We start from the raw sequence: 17,555 nt of genomic DNA on the forward strand, positions 1-17,555 counted from the left end.
TGTTTTTATCAAGGAAGAAATTCCACGCTAACCAAATTTTTGTGCTTAGCAGCTCTATGAAATTGGGCCCAGAGCACAAGATACAAGTTCAAAAGTCATCAAAAGTTTCCAAACTACTGTAAAAAAAAACCTGTGACCCTTCTTTTTGTCCGTGTCTTTTGAATATTAAACATTTTGAACTGTATGCTTTGGAAGTTTATTTACTGTACCCTATAAACAGACACAATATGGATTGATGAAATAATAAATTTAGCATCCCTAAATCCCAAACCAACATGGCAGGTCAATTGGAGGTAAACAAACTATGCTGACTGATATTTTTACCATTAGTGCTTAGACCTTAGAGTTACCTACGCATTCCACCTTTCAATGACGCCACAAACAGCTCAGTTCACATAAATCCCAGCTAAAAAGACCAAAGAATACCAAAGAAAGCTTTTGTGCCGAAAATTCCGCTCGGAGCCTTTTGAACGTGGGGACTCGAGCGTGGTATTACTGGGGCTGTGAAAAGAATTAGAGCGGTTTAGGGTTGAGTTATCAACATGGCGGACAAGAGTTTACCCAGTTCTGAAAAACGAGAGCGGATTCTACAAGCTCTAACGCAAGCTAGCGAGTTGGAGAGCAAGGGACACCAGCCACATGAAGGGGGGCATGCATCGGACAATCAAGGTATTAAAAGAAAGGCGAAATTAACTCTAGATGAAGGTAATAAGGAGTCAAAAACGAAGCTGCAAAAGTTTCAGGATTGTATCCAAATCGATGTGAGTGTCCTTGAGAACAAGTTGGTGTACTTTCTGTTCAATGTTGCGGCAGCCGGGGTGTTGCCGTTTCTCTCGGTGTATGCCCTGCAGTTAGGACTCCCCTTGTGGCATGTTTCTCTCATCATTGGTGCTGGACTGTTGGCGGGGGCGATCGTCACACCCATGGTGGGGTTCGTCGCAGACAAAACCCGACTCCATCGTGGGTTTTTCGTCGCTAGCGTCTGCATGTGGATGGCGTTCACACTGTTGGCTGTCTACTGGCCCACGCCAGCCCGAGTTGACTGCGATGTGGCCAGGGTTCAACTACTGGAGGTGATGTCAGAAGAGTGCAGGGAAGCCCCGCCTAAGCGAATCAACGCATATTTTGAGCAGATGGCCCGCTTCCCTATTGGTATTCAAACAACACCACAACCGTGCACCATTGATATAAGACAGATTTGCCCAGTTCCTGTATCCTCACCCAACGCCACATCAACCCCACTATCGGTCACACAAGAGGTGACTGCAAGAGCCTCAAACCTCACAGAGCGTTACAAGGTACCCATGAGGGACACCCACCTCGGCTGGCTGTACAACCAGACTGGGCTGCAGCGAGCCTCTATTGCTGTGTTTGTTTTTGCGGCAGCAGGCAGTGTGAGTCAGATGTCGACAATGTCCATGACTGACACAGCAACTTTGGTTTCCCTGGGCGAGGCGAGGAAAGACTACTATGGATGGCAAAGATCATTCGGTACAATGGGTTATGCCATATCGTAAGTTAACATTTATCTCAACCAATTTAATTACTGATCAATACAATTTTAAAATATTGCTTCTTGGATTAACAAAGATAGTCTGACACTGTAACATAAACAACTACGGCTTCTGAGGATTAACAGAACAAGCAAAATAAAACAAATAATATCTTATTGGTTTTTCAAAGTTTATTATAAAGGATTGATCATCTTAATATTTTGTAAAAATAAAAACCAATATTGGAAAAGTTTCCGTATGGCACCACCACTTTTTCATTCGAAATAAAATAATATAGTATCTAATTTACCTGATTGATATATCCCTTTTTGTAAAAATTAGTGAAAAAGTGGTGGCGCCATACGGAAAGTTATCCCCAATATTGTTTAATTTGAGTCTAAAAGCTTACTGGTTATGAAGGTCAAAGCCATTTTTTCTATAAAATATTTTCCTCTGAAATATTTTCCTCCTACGTTACTATAGAGGGAGCTGTTTCTCACAATGTTTATATTACCAACAGTTGCTTGTTACCAAGTAATGTTTATGCTAACAATAAGAGTTATTACCAATAGTGTCCAGTGCCTCTAACAGGTATAATTCTTCCTTCTATACCAAAGATCTTTGTTCGTTGGTGTCGCTCTTCATGAGTCTCGGAGTTCTCAGTATCTCTGCGGGTTGGAATGGACTCAGACTGACTACCTTATTGGAGCTGTGGTCTTTGTTGGATTCCTTACCATCAGCTTAGCAGTGTCGGGATACGTCAGGTTCAAGGTAGGTCAACCTCATTGGGTGTCTTTAGAACGCTAGGTGGCAGCAGACTTATTACCAGTAAACATTCCATAGACCTTAGGTGCATTGTGGTCTAGCTGGTATTCAAATTTGATCCATATATATCCCACAATGCACCTCATTCAACAGTCTGCGCTTGCGCATTGGTATTTGAGATAAGGTCTATACCTTATCGCAAATACCAATGCGCAAGCGCAGACTGTTGAATGAGGTGCATGCTGGTCTAGCTAACTATTAAATTTGGGTACTAGCTAGACCAGCATGCACCTCATCCGACAGTTTGCGCTTGCGCAATGGTATTTTCGAAAAGGTCTATTGTTTTCATAGTTTTTGGCAGGGGCACACTACTTCTGTGAACAATGGATTAACCTGGTAAGTCTACTGCCTGCTGGAGACGGTATATACACCTCTGTTAGAGGTTGCTACAAATACTTATCTTAAACCATCTGACATTAGGACTCACTGTCTCTAGACCGATAAATTCAAATTTATTATTAAAGTAACTTGTGATGTTCATGTGTTGTGTGTTCAACCATACATGAAGTAATAAACCTATTAAAATTGGCTTAATTTCGTTGTGTGAGTCAGGGGAAAACAGCCTGATCAAATTTCACATTTTCCAGCATTGTAAATACATGCACTTTATTCTTGAATGACGTTGTAACAACCAAAATCAACGGTTGATTTACAGCACAGTGACATGTCTTCTGAGCATTCTCTAAGCACCGTTGCCGAAGCCATTTTGACCGTGAATTACGGCTCGGTGTTCGTCACTGCATTCGTTCTGTCCTTATGCAATGGCGCCTTCAACACTCTTCTAATGTGGCATCTTCACAGTATGGGTAAGAATGATTTTTATCTCTGAAATAAAGATGATGAGTCTTCCGCCCTCTTGTGGCGAAAGGGTGATTTTTGCATTTATCTTTCACACGGACTGACACCCGATGGAAGAAGCTTTGCCAATTAATTCTCTTGTTCAGAAGTACGCTCAAATGTTCTAACGAATTTCTGGGATTCCCACAACACATTGAAGACATTTTCCCCCACCCCCCTTTTTTTTGGGGGGGGGGGAATGTTGGCTCTGAAAATAGCCGGCCTGATCTCGACAATACCCACCAGCTTTCGTCAAAAACAACTCAAAGCCCAAGCGGTAGTTTTGAAAAGGGTCTAGTAAAGTTTTTATTTGCTCAACTGTCGTCTGTGTTTCTTTTAAAATATCCATATGTCAAAAGATATCAGATTGCCAAAATTGAACAGTTGCTCAGAGAGCGTATATTGTATTGTATTATAAAAGTCGACCTAAAGCGAATAGGTTTGGTTTATTCAATGCTGTTTTCTGAAATACTTAAAATCTTGCCAAGCGAACTCTTATAAATCTAATTTACTGGAAGGATTTCAATGTTTGGATTAATAGTTATCCTGGCCAATATAATTTTCTTCCCGTATTAGGTGCAACTGTGACTCTCATGGGTGCCGGGATAGCAATGCATGCACTGAGTGACGTCATCACATCTTTTTGTACGGTGTTTATCATTAAGAAGTCTGGGTACCACCTACCACTAGCCGCTGGCCTCACCGGGTATTGCCTGACGTTCTTCTGTTTTGCCATTATGGCCAGACCCGGATGGCTTGTGGTTGTTGAAATCATCCACGGTAAGTCCCCAGTAAGGCCACATTTCATAAAGCTGTTAAGCAGATAATTCTGCTGAGCAAATTTCTTTCCTAAGCAGAAAGCCAAACTCGGAAGCCAAATCTCCAAATGCTGTAAGAAGTTGTTCCCGTAAAATGATTCAAGAAAACTGCGTCTTAATTTCCTAAAAAAGAACATCAGGTGACGAGAAAAGAAAAAAAATTAATGCTGACAATTCTGTCGATTTTAATTATAATAATCATAAAGATCGAATTTCTAACAAGTTTGTTATTTCTATGGTTGATCACACAACACATGAACATTGGCTGCAAATATTTTGTTGACTCCATGAATTGTCAGATATTTAACCTTTAAATATAGCTTATATCGGGTGTAGATTGTTGAATTAAGGGCCTTTCAACACGAGGTAACTTTTACAGGCAATTTAGAGGCAACTTGTTGCAGTGCATGTTCATACATGACCTCTTTGGTAGCAAATGAGTTTTTCTCCAAACAATGTACTCAAGTCCTCAAGAAAAATATATGAATATTGAAATGTGAATGGCTGTCTTATTTCAGATTGCCTGGAACTAGTTGCCTGTAATTGCCTCGTTTGACATGGCCCTAATGCCCTTCTGACATGGAAATTCGCTGTACAGTCTGTTCGTTTTTTTATGAATAAAAGTTCTCGTATTCCTCCGCTACCCTTTCTGATCGAGAGCAACATTGCACGCTGAACCAAGTGGCATCTCTATGGCTCAGTGGACGGTCTGTGTCTCGTCCACTTCCTTAGGAAGAATATTATCGCACTTATGGATAAAACCATGTTCGCGTGAAAGACCTGTGACACCTTTGGTAAATTGTCATATACCAATCTACGCACTACTTGGTGTATCTCAACGTACGCACACAAACAAAAACTGTGTAAATTTGAACTCATTGGTCATCAAAACCTACCACTGCTATAAATATATTTATTTGTTTTTTGTTTCCCACTCGAAGGTTTCTCCTTTGCCATCACGTTGAACACACTGACTTCCTTCCTGTCGTCGTCGGTGGCGCTCGTCAGTCTGGCCACAACACAGGGTCTCCTGTGTGGTGTATACTGGGGTCTGGGCCCCGCCGTAGGAACTGCTTTGTTTGGTTATCTTGCTGACGTCATTGGACTGACGTTGTCGTTTTACGCCCTCTCCATGGTGTGCTTGGTATACGTTCTTATCTTCTTAATTTGGAATCGGGTATGTTTTCGTATTTTCTTTTATTTGATTAGGGTTTTCAAAATATCAAACGTCCTAAGGGGTTGATCAGGGTATTTGATTTGCGTGGGGCTTGTTTATTTAAAGGATTTATGCAGTACAAGTGTGAAAGTATGACATGTGTTACCAACTAAAAATGAGCTGCAATTTCCCAAAACATCAACCTCATTCTCAAAAGCGCACTTTTGTCATGCGGTCAGAATTGCGGCAGTTTCGTATTGGTTTGCTCTTTATTCATTTACGTTTTATTATTTGCATTTCATTATTCATTTTTGTTTTCATCAAAAAAACAATTCCTCGTCCAGTTTTTGGTTGTCTTCGGCAATTTTTTTTTCGACTTTTTGTTTGTTATTCTCCTTGTTTTATTTTTTATACTGTCGATTTGAATTGCATTACAAAATATTCTTATCCATTTGTCATTAATTTGCAGAACGACCTGCCATTCATCGACAAATACTTCCCTGGACACTACCAACCGGTATCTTCTGGCCACATGGGATAAAATATTAATAAGGAGCTACCTCTTTTTTTCAGGGACATTGTAAATAATATGATTATTCACATGAATTTGTTAACTTACAAACTATACCTCCAGTTGGAAGAACTTGCAATTTTAATAGAAACAATTATGTGTCCACAAACCCTCGCATTGGTGAAAACAGTGTATATGGTGCCAGACTAGTCTGCCCATTTTAGTTGTGCTGCATTTGGACCGAAAATGGCGTCCAGAAAAAACGTTACTGAAGAGAAATGCTTTTCTTTGTCGCAACTCTCTGAATGCACAGTTTTGTCACAACTACCTGCTGTTTTATTAAAACCCTCGTATGGTTAAAAAAAAAATCGTACACTAGATAAACTTTTGGTTTGTGACATAATGGGTAAAGGTCAATTAACAAACTTACAAGAGCATGGGGAACAGCGCCACCAAGAGACAAAGGATACTCAGGTGGGGGAAGGGAACATTAACCCATTTTATGTAATCTTTACAGCTAGGGTCTATATACACAAAGGAATTAACTCCCTAAATACGCTTAACACACCTGTGAAACGTTTACTCACTAACTTACAATCGGTGAAAATGCAAATAATTTCAGTAATCGTGAAAATATTTTTGGAAATTGTTTCAGTTTCATTTTAATTTGTATTTATCAATGTATACAATTTTTTTTTTAAATTGGAGCGGAATTCTTGATCATGTTTCTTGTCGTTATGGGGGTTAGTTGCCAAGTTGTACACTGTATGAAAAGAACTGTTGTACCCACACTTTGTATAATGTTATGATAAACATGCTTATCATTTCGACACCAGCTTATGGTTTGTGTTTATATACATGTACCTGTGGAAAAAGTGGGTACGAAACGTATGCTTAGAAATAATAATGGTGAAATTCTAAACACTGTTTCTAGACTGTAGTCGAAGTAAATAACACATGGCCTAAACCTGATAATCATCCATCAAACAAACACGTAATACTACAGTCAACATGATGGTCATATCTGTGTGTGAACATCATTCCATCATAAATTTAGACTTCAAGGCCTTATTCCGATCCATCTACCGTCCTATGAGTTTGAACAAGATGTCTAGATCTATCGAGATAAAAAGCGAACCAACGTGTGTCCCTCACACGTGTGTCCCTCACACGTGTAGGTCAAAGGTGATGTTCAGAAGAGGGCCGACAATAGAACCCTGGGGAACGCCATGATGGATTTCTTGTATGATTGGTGGTTGTAAACTGTTTCCTATTGGCAAGAGAACCATTAGAGAGCAATCCTCTTATAGCGTAAACATTATTGGAAAATGACAACCCGATGTCAATCGAAAATAAGGAAAATTTAAATCGTGTAGGCCCATCCTGTAATGAGGATGGGTATAACTGTTAGTCATTTTGAGCATGGAGAAAGAAGATTATGGTTGAACACATTACTATTACATTACTAGGTTTGGGTAAAATGTGTCTGCATTAGACCCAAACCAGTAACAGTGCACTCTTATAATAATTATAGTGTCTATCTCAAAAAGGCCAAATTCTCTAGTATTGTTTTGCAACTCACGAAACAAACGTGCAGACCATCATTTGAACTATTATTGACTTAATAATTTTTTTTTGTGTGTATTTAATATAATTTGTTGTGTAAATTTTGTAAATAAATTGTTTTGTGGCGAAGATCTAACAAAACCTCAATGTAACAATAAAATTACCACAGAATGAAGTGAAACTCAAGTTGTGTATGCTGTGTATGAAGTAAAGACAGTTGTGTATCTACCAAAATGTGATATGGTATATAAAATATTACAATTATATGCATTTATTAATTAGATTTTCAATAATAGATTATTTTTTGTTTATTTTATTATTAAAACAAAGATTATATTTTATAGAAAATTACAAAAGTAACTTTTTTTATTTGAATACCTGCATCGCAATAAGAATCAGAAAGTTGGCTATTGCTATGTAGTGATGAAGTGTTCGACCATGACGAATTAATTCGCCAACAGAGGGCGCCACCTTGAGGTTGCACGGGCACGTGGCACAATGACTTTAAAGTCCTTGTGCGTATTCTCAACAAATTTCTATTAAACTTTTCAGAAACTTGTTATTCCTCCATGCACCTACTAACAACTTTTGTGATTTATATCATATTTTAAAGAAAGAAAACAATAAATTACTGGCAAACAAATTATGACGAGTACGTGAACTATAGTATTATTTCCTTTAAGGTTATGTAAGTACAACAATTATATTTGTCATTCTAGAAATGAGTCAAGCTACGGTAACCAACAACACAATTTTGTTTTGGTCGCTACCTGAATAAATATTATCTTTGCAAAAGTCTATGTTTGTTACACTAGTAAACACTTCCAATATATTTTGCAATTACTTAAAAATAATATAGCCTTGTAGTTGAATCGTTTCGAACAAGTATACAGTGTCATTAAAACATAGTTTGGTGTTGGTTTTCTCGGATGAAATGACATCAATCGTGGATGAGGTGGTAGGACCAAACAGCAAGGACAAAACCGACTTATTGGCATCGATTGAAATTGACGAGGCTTTTCTGTATCGATTTAAATTTTGAAGAACTTGTTCCTCCAGAGTCTAATGCGTTGCATCCCACTTTAATCTGTAAAGCATTCCATACGTGTAGTACCATGACATTGTGCAGTCACAAACCATGGAGCCAGAATGACTTTGATAAAAAAAAAACCGCAGAAGAACAAAAGTTCCACATAAATTCAACCATTAGACCACACCATTGCCAACGTTAGTACATGTACGTGCTGTACATTGTAGTCACACAACATGGATCGCCAATGCAATGTAATAGTCGTAATATGTTTACCTATTGTGTACAATGTCATGAATAGCATATGCAGGGCCACAACGTTGTCGTGGAGTGTTACGTAACAGGCTTCGACCGTCGCATTTTGAATCAAGGTGGCGGTCGCTTGCCTAGTCCGCTCCAGCCCTGAGGGGCAGGGGGGTGTAGTAATTCAACAGAAAACACACATTTGGGGGATTTTAATGGATACTAGGATACCAGAAGGGTAAAACGTGAATGAACCATGCGGTTTTGAATGGATTGGACGTAGGAGAAACCATGAATGGATGAAAAGGGGACGGAATATTGCGGGTTTATTATCAATTTAACCGTCCCTCCGAGCTACGTTTAGTACCCCCGCCTTGACCACTGGACGGTGGCGCTGGTCCTGCCAATAACCTTGATTTGGACAAGTATTAGAAATGCCGGGCGATGGGCATTCATGAGCGACATAAAGAGGATGTAAATCTCTCCAGCTTCTGGTCAGTGGCTTAGGCAAAAACGGACAACAGCCCGTGTTAGAATTATGCACGGTTACGCAACACGTCTGTGCAGTTGTGTCTGCGTCCAGACTAATTAAGCGCCTAGTCACTGCTAGCTAGCTAAGTCCAAGTCCAGCCAATATAGGTTGGGTGTTCCACGTACAACCTTGTGTCGGCCATTGGACCATTTTGTTGGACTGTCCATCCACCAGTTATTTTGTGGCCATCCTCGCTTACCATGTTGTCTTACCGATGGGGGCCCTATTCCATCCCCGGTCCTCCCTCGACTCAGCCTACGTCGGAGCATGCTGAACAGCAGGGTAAGTCCCCATATTTTGTGTGTTAAATATATAAGTAAATTGTGGTAAAGGAAGGGGGAAGGGGGCTGCTCTTCGGACAACAAGACCAGGATCCGGGTTAAGGGGGGGGGGGGGTAACTTAACACATGGAGGTAGAAACACCAATTCTAACGTCACCTTCGACGACACAACTTGCTCTGTTTGGTAAAAATCACAAGGTAGCTTACAATAGTTCTCATCTATTATTAACCTCAAACCTGATTGCAAGAATTCGTTCACCCATGATTTCAACCAATTGTTTTGTTCTCTCACTGCATGCACCGTAAGATGTAAATGAGTTAACGGATGAGCACTCTTCTGAAATGCTTGTTTACAATAAAGACAAAGTATGCGGCCCCCCTTATCCTTCTAAATCCATCATATGTTTTAGTTGCATAACTGTATAATTTAAGAGAAATAGGGCAATGTGAAGTCACAACAATGATCAAGGAAGTTTATGTATCCACACAATAGAAGGGGCTTACACCACCATCGTGGTTTAACCATTCTTCCTCCATGGTGGTTTAACCATGGTTAACTCCGATCTCTACTATACACACTAAGCCTTTTTGTGAATATGCATGAGGGTTTGGGAACCATAAAGGAAGTCGTGCACTTAGGAGGTGAACTTGGGCCTTAATCCACTGGTTGTGGTTAGAGTCACACATCATTGCGCCGTTGATAAGATTAAGATAACGGTATACCGTTTGGCCAAGAGATGCCAGGGTCTTCGTGTGAGAAGGTCCTAAATTTACTTTTGTTTTGATTTGCTAACTTCGATGCTTTGTTAAAGGCACACTGGTGACAAAGAGTTAAGACTAGTCTTATTTCGAGTTTGGACGAGTAGCTCGTCCTCAATTAGGACTAGTTTTAATTTCTTGATAGGACTAGTCCCAAGTTGGGACTACCTTTGTGAAATCGACCCCTGGAGATACGGACAAAATCAAAGAGACCCTATGTAACTGTCGATAAACAGTCTATTCCCTTGGTGTATCTCAACATATGCATAAAATAACAAACCTGCGAAAATTTGAACTCAATTGGTCGTCGAAGTTGCGAGATAATAATGAAAGAGAGCACCCTTGTCACACGAAGCTGTCCTTCAGATGCTTGATTTCGAGACCTCACAATCTACTTCTGAGGTCTCGAAATCGTTTCCCCCAATGTGTTGTCCTATCAAATCAACAGCTCCCCATTACTCGTTACCAAGTAACTTTTGATGCTAACAATTATTTTGAGTAATAATCAATACTGTCCACTGCCTTTAACTTATTTTATAATTTGGCCTTTTTGAAATAAATTATTTGCATACTTTAGGTTTCGGGGATTGAATAATAAGTCTTTAAAATCAAGAATGCAGTGGCTTCCGATTAATGTGCATCTCGTATTCAGTTAAATATCATAACTTTCAAAACTCTTCATGGACTATCTTGGGACTCTATTACCTGATATGTAAACATATCTATCCAAAAAATACTTTTCTGTCAGTCCTCTTCGTTCTGCTGGCCAATCCTCGCTGACACAAACTCCTCTTTCTATCAAATAAATTCTATGGTCAAAGAGCCTTCCACTTCATCGCACCTTCGTTATGCGACGGCTTACCTCCTCACTTTCGCTAAGCTGACTTTATTCAGAAAAAGAAAAAAAAAATGTTAAGGTATCAATATTGTTAGAGCTGACGAAGCAGTCGCAGACAGTAAAATAAAATACCTTTCTAAGTGTACTTATTCCATCAACTAAGTCGACTCGGCAAAATAACCTTACCAAGTCGGCCTATTCCATAAACTAAGTCGACTTGACAAGGTAAAAGCCGTTCCAATTCGACTTTTTTTTAAGTCGACTTGGCAAAATCCAACTCGACCTTTCCATCATACCAATCGACTTGCTGAGATAGCTACCGTGACAAGTCGACTCGACTCGGTACTGGGATCCAGATCATTAATTATGGATGAGTGACATGTGTTATCAAAAAAAAAATTGTTTTTGTGTGAATTGGTTGTTTTGTCGTAAACGGGGTTGGTGTGGGTGGGGGTGGGGTGGGGGTGGGGTGGGGTGGGGGTGGGGTGGGGGTGGTACAAGGTGAAACTTTTCCCCTCTCTTCAACCCAGGATACTTTTTTAAATTTATTATTAAGATACTTATCTGAATATTCAATATTTGTGTATTACACATGATCATTGTCTTTGTTTTTAAGAAAAAGAAACTTTCCCCAAGGCTCGAGGTGTCTCAAATCATAAAAACAACTTATACACGATTTCTATCTGTGTATTGTATTCATAATGGGACATGATAATGAGAGTGGCGACTTGTTGTTTATAAGAGGACTGTGGTTCTTAGAGGAGGTATTTTTTTTAATTTTTTTTATTTTTTATTATAATAATTGTGGGTACGGTCAGTGGATTAGACTGGCCTTGTAGTGCTCGTTTGCTTTACTATGATTCACAACACAGTTATTTCACAGACAATGATGTGAGCTGTTAACTTTTCCTCATTCAAGTGCATGTTTACCGTCGACCCCCAGGGCGGCGCATTACTCATGCCAGTTTCGCTGGAAACCTTGGCAAGTTTATTGTTGTATAAAGGATACTATTATTATTGGACTCTTGGTTACGTAATAAACAATTGAATTGATTTATAAAAGGCGGAATGTAACAGCTTTGGATTGTATAATAAAACCGAGGGCTTTTGGGACAAAATAGCATTGTATGTTTATTTTGCATCAGCCTCGAAAAAAAAAAAACTGTATAATCTAGATGTACTCTCTTAATGTAAAAAGAGTGAAAACCCACTTGTTTTGTCCGCTATACCACTCATGCAAAGAGCCATAATGGAGGACAACTCCTTTTAGAGTGAAATATGGGTACTTTCAACTCGATTTAGAGTGAACTCATTCCAATTTCACTCAAAAAGAGAGACACAAATTAACTTTCACTCTCATACAGAGTGAATCTGACACCACTCGGACAATAGAGTGAAATTTTCATTTTTTTACATTATTAAAGAGCGTAAGATTTTGTTGCGTAACACGCGTTCGATGCATGACGTTCAAACTATGAATATAATTGGGAGGTTTAGCTTCACGTTGCGTGGGAAAACATGTGAACGTGAACGCCAGAACATAGTGTGTTGTTTCCAGGTGACGTCACCAGTTTTGGGCTTATTGCAAGCTCACGAGTCACGAATGACGTCTGCACGTACGTAGCTTTTCTAAAAACGTGAGTTTTTTACAACACAATTCTCTGACGTTCTCGCTCACGTATTAATTTTGCTCACGTAACGTGCAGCTGAACTTCCAAAACACATCCAAGTCACTTTTGAAGGGGGCGGGCTTAGCATTTTTAGGGGGCCGCGTCTCAGAAATCTTTACTCTGTTTGTTTGTGTGATCATGGCACACCATGCATTACAATTGTTATTAGAAATAACATCCAAAGTCACTGACGATATAGGGATAGACTTTTCACAAATTTACTTTATGATGACATACGATATTATCTTATTTCTAATACTTGCATAACATAACAACATAACAATTACAATTTATAAGACGCAATTCCATCAAGATCATAGCGCACTAGAAATGAGATTAAAGACACTGGACACTATTGGTAATTGTCAAAGACCAGTCTTCTCACTTGGTGTATCTCAACATATGCATCAAATAACAAACCTGTGAAAGTTTGAGCTCAATTGGTCGTCGAAGTTGCGAGATAATAATGAAAGAAAAAACATCCTTGTCACACGAAGTTGTGTGCGTTTAGATGGTTGATTTCGAGACCTCAAGTTCTAAACTTGAGGTCTTGAAATCAAATTCGTGGAAAATTACTTCTCTCTCGAAAACTACGTAACTTCAGAGGGAGCCGTTTCTCACAATGCTTTATACTGTCAACCTCTCCCCATTACTCGTCACCAAGTAAGGTTTTATGCTGATAATTATTTTGAGTAATAACCAATAGTGTCCACTGCCTTTAACATACGAATAACTAATAGGATAGTATCTAATTTCTCAGTAATCTTAAAAATGAGATAATATCCTATCGTATGTTATCATAAAGTAAATTTGTGAAAAGTCTATCCCTATCTTCAGTGAATTTGGATAGTTTTGAGCACGTGTGTACATGTACACGTGCCACATTAAAACCCAACACTCCGAAAAGTTTGCCACAGGTACTAGACTTGTGGACAAGTCGTTTATGGTCCCACGCGTTGAGATAGTCGAGTTGCAGTAACCAGCAGTTCGCGCGAGAGCAGTGACAACTTATCTTTTTATCAGTGGCCATGCATGAGAGATTTTCACTGCAATGTACATGTGTTTGGTTTGGGTGTGTAGTTTTCTTTGTTTTTGTTTCTCTATTGGTATATTATATTACTGATGTTGCCGACTAAAAACGAGATCGTTTCAAAATACATACACATTTCAAGTAGGGTAATAGTTTGCACCCACACATCTATCGTATATAATACGCTAATAAGTTGATGAGATACTGTTTTTTTTTTGTTATTGTATGATCGAGAGAAAATGCACTCAGTATTGTAGTTTCAAAAGATACAGTCGGCATAATGATGCGGAATAAACATGTTGGAAAGGCTCTTTGTTCTACATCTCAGCAAAGCCAGAGTGCACCTAGCCGTATATAGGACTCTTTCTCTGTACACAGATACAGATAAAGGGTTCTATAATATAGGGCACTCTTGCTTTGCTGAGATGTCACTGTAGTATAATACGAAAGTGTAAGGCCGCCAAGGGTTCAGGCTCAAAACCCTGATAATAGGAGATACCAGGTCGGACACACTTGTGGCACATTTACCATGACAATACTTGTAAAAAGGACAGAAAACCTGGCTACGACCTACTCTGGGAAAGAGGTTGTAACGCTGATCCCAACACAAACAAACAAGATTTAACAATGCGCTCCTGCACTCAATCTAGTTCATTGTAATAGAAAGTAAACAACGCACACTTTTGAAATACTGCAAAAAGTCAACCACGAATGTAGAAACAGCGAATACATTCAATGCCTTCATCTATGTCGTGCACCCATTATGTAATTGCAGTAATACCTGACAATAGCGTAAGGTGACCAGACTAACACTACCCTCGTTTCCGTCCATAATGATATGAATGTGAAATTCAAAATGGCTGCCATTTTTTTGTGTTACACAGAGATAGTCTATACACAGTTCTCTGGTATTGGAACTTGGGCGTCAAAATAACTCTCTTCTTTAATTGTTTAGGGAGTCCGAACTTTAGGGAGTCCGAAGTTTCCACAAGAATCACAAGAAAGTTTCATGAACACCACTTAGGTTGTCTTCAAAACCCAGAGTCTTTGTGTTTTTTTCGGTTGATGAATTCAAAAACGCCTGACAAACAAATTGTTTTCGGTTGGAAACTTCGGACTCCCTAAACAATTAAAGAAGAGAGTTATTTTGACGCCCAAGTTCCAATACCAGAGAACTGTGTATAGACTATCTCCGTGTGTTGACTCAAGAATGTGTCCTTGAAGGAACCGAACAATGTAGCCCCACAACAAAAAAACAGGGGGTGTAGGGGTAGGTTTTTTTTTACCATTGAGCTATGCTTTGACTGTGGGATGAGCGCTTTGTAAAGGAACTCCATTGTATGACCAGGATAAGGAGGGCTTGGATAAAGGAGTCCTGAAATTAATCAGTATACAAGGTCACAGCTGCTTTTATATTATTTAAATTAGGCTGTAATGTAGGGGGCCCCCAGCTTGTTGGGGGTGGGTGAGAGTAAGGACTGGGTGTGGTTTTGCTTCAGTGCAAAACACTTTTATAATCGTAGCTTGTTGTCCCCGTTAAAATGAAGAAAAATTCTACTCCAGGTTTAAGTCGTTAACTCTGTAGGCACTGGGGTCGATTTCACAAAGAGTTAGGACTAGGAGATATACAAATTGCATGGATAGTCCCAAGTTAGGACGAGTAACTGGTCCTAACTCGAGATAAGACTAGTCCTAACTCTTTGTGAAATCCACCCCTGGACACCTTTAGTTGTCGAAGACCAGCCTTCTCACTTGGTGTATCCCAAGCATTGAATAACAAACCTGTGAAAAGTTTGGGCTCTTAATAATAATGAAAGGAAAAACAGCATACGTAACAAATGGTTATAAATAGGCATAAAGTATTTTATTAAAGGTTTTCTCGGTCAATTCAGAAAATGAGCAGCCATTTTCATTTTCATGCGTTCGAATTAAAGCTGTTTTGCCTCTCCAGTTATTACTGTGTTGCAAATTCAGAATTCGGCCATTCAGTATCGTTTTGAGTCGTGTCAAATACTGTACATTGCATTTAAAGGCAGTGGACACTATTGGTAATTGTCGAAGACTAGCCTACACAGTTGGTGTATCTCAACATATGCATTAAATAACAAACCTGTGAAAATTTGAGCTCAATCGGTCATCGAAGTTGCGAGATAATAATGAAAGAAAAAACACCCTTGTCACACGAAGTTGTGTGCGTTTAGATGGTTGATTTCTAGACCTCAAGTTCTAAACCTGAGGTCTCGAAATCAAATTCGTGGAAAATTACTTCTTTCTCGAAAACTATATGTCACTTTAGAGGGAGCCGTTTCTCACAGTGTTTTGAGAATGTTTTATACCATCAACCTCTCCCTATAACTCGTTACCAAGTAAGGTTTTATGCTAATAATTATTTTGAGTAATTACCAATAGTGTCCACTGCCTTTAAGGCATCAATCATAGCTTTGTCTGTGATCAGCGCTATTAAGTTCAGTTAGAAACTATAAATAAATAGACTGAACAAACCTGCGGGTACAAACCACGTGTAATTCCTTGTGGGAGGGCTGGTTCTGAAAAGAGCCGGTGTGGCATCGACGTTTCGAACAGTATGCTCTGCTCGTCTACAGCGCTATTTTGTTTGTCAAATCTTAATTGCATTTCACATTTGATCATTTGTTTTACAGTGTCCTTGTAGGTCTCATTGATACACAAAACATTCTTAATGAGGAGAGAGACTTCGCATTATTGTTTAAGGCTTTCCTAAATAACATTTTGTTGTTGCCGGTACCAGCATTTTGAGGTATTACACAACAGCGATCGATTAAGTTATAACGATTGGGTTTAAGAAATGTGATAGTTTCGTTCTAGGAATGCACCTTTAAAGGCTCTGGACACTATTGGTAGTTACTCAAATTGTTAGCATAAAAACTTACTTGATAACGAGCATCGGAGAGCTGTTGATAGTTAAAATCATTGTGAGAAACGCGTCCCTCTGAAGTAACGTAGTTTTTTTTAGAAAGAAGTTAAGTAACAGATTTGTTATTTTATGGATATGTTGGGATACACTAAATTACATTACTTCAGAGGGGTCCGTTTCTCACAATGTTTTATACTATCAAGAGCTCCCCATTACTCGTAATCAAGAAAGGTTTTAGTTGTATAATAATTATTTTGAGTAAATACCAATAGTGTCCCACTGCCTTTCAAACCCAACCGCACATTAGTCAACATCTTCCAGCTGGTGGCGCATGTTTTGATTTGTCATCAACCCTCGTCTCGTTTATAAAAATAGTTCAGTCATTAAAAAACATGTTGATAAAAATCTGATCTTTCCCATGTGCCCCTTCTTCGTCTAGACAATAAATTAAGTAATCAACCCGATAAGAAACCAGCGTGGAACTTAAAGGAAGGGTTGGCCAACTCTCGATTACCCAATAAATAAATGCGCTTAAAGGCACTGGCACTATTGGATTACTCAAAGTAAATTTAGTTGTAAGCATAAACACGTACTTGGTAACGAGCAATGGAGAGCTGTTGGTAGTATAACATTTTGTGATAAACGGATCCTGCTGAAGTAACGTAGTTTTTTAGAAAGACGTAATTTCTCACTCAAATAATAGTAAAAAGACTTCAGGCCCAAACCTATTTGATAGGATATCCCACACAAAAGTGTGTAACAAGGGTGTTTTTACTTTAATTATTCTCTTGCATTTTTTGATGACTAACTGAGTTCAAATTTTCACAGATTTGTTGATTTACGCATATGTTGAGATACACCAAGTAAGAACACTGGTTTTTGGTAAATACCAAAGGCTACCATAAAACTTACGTGATAATATAAAGAGCACTGGAGAGCTGTTGATATAAAAAACAACAACAACAACAACAACAATTTAGAGAAGGTTTTAGAGAGGTTATTGTCACCCCCAAATTTGAATAAACAGGGTCTTTCTCGGGCTTGTATGGTTGAAAAGAACCAAGTGAGGAAAG

At 38.9% G+C, this 17,555-nt stretch overlaps 2 protein-coding genes across 2 annotated transcripts in view; both read left to right on the forward strand.

Moving 5' to 3' along the window:
• Window positions 1-7: 7 nt before the first annotated feature.
• Window positions 8-6,414, forward strand: LOC117302999 (major facilitator superfamily domain-containing protein 6-like). Its single transcript, XM_033787023.1, has 6 exons — window positions 8-1,513; window positions 2,111-2,264; window positions 2,974-3,124; window positions 3,732-3,935; window positions 4,915-5,150; window positions 5,599-6,414. Exons 1-6 carry the CDS (start codon window positions 543-545, stop codon window positions 5,668-5,670), a joined length of 1,788 nt encoding a protein of 595 aa, XP_033642914.1. The 5' UTR covers window positions 8-542; the 3' UTR covers window positions 5,671-6,414.
• Window positions 6,415-9,010: 2,596 nt separating this feature from the next.
• Window positions 9,011-17,555, forward strand: part of LOC117303398 (nuclear receptor subfamily 6 group A member 1-like) — a 34,715-nt gene continuing 26,170 nt past the window's right edge. The window contains exon 1 of the mRNA XM_033787580.1: window positions 9,011-9,293. Within this exon, the coding sequence (XP_033643471.1) occupies window positions 9,212-9,293 (82 nt within the window). The 5' untranslated portion in view covers window positions 9,011-9,211. The remainder of the gene's footprint in view (window positions 9,294-17,555) is intronic.

Source organism: Asterias rubens, chromosome 19 (assembly GCF_902459465.1).
Source record: "Asterias rubens chromosome 19, eAstRub1.3, whole genome shotgun sequence".
Taxonomy (NCBI): Eukaryota; Metazoa; Echinodermata; class Asteroidea; order Forcipulatida; family Asteriidae; genus Asterias; species Asterias rubens.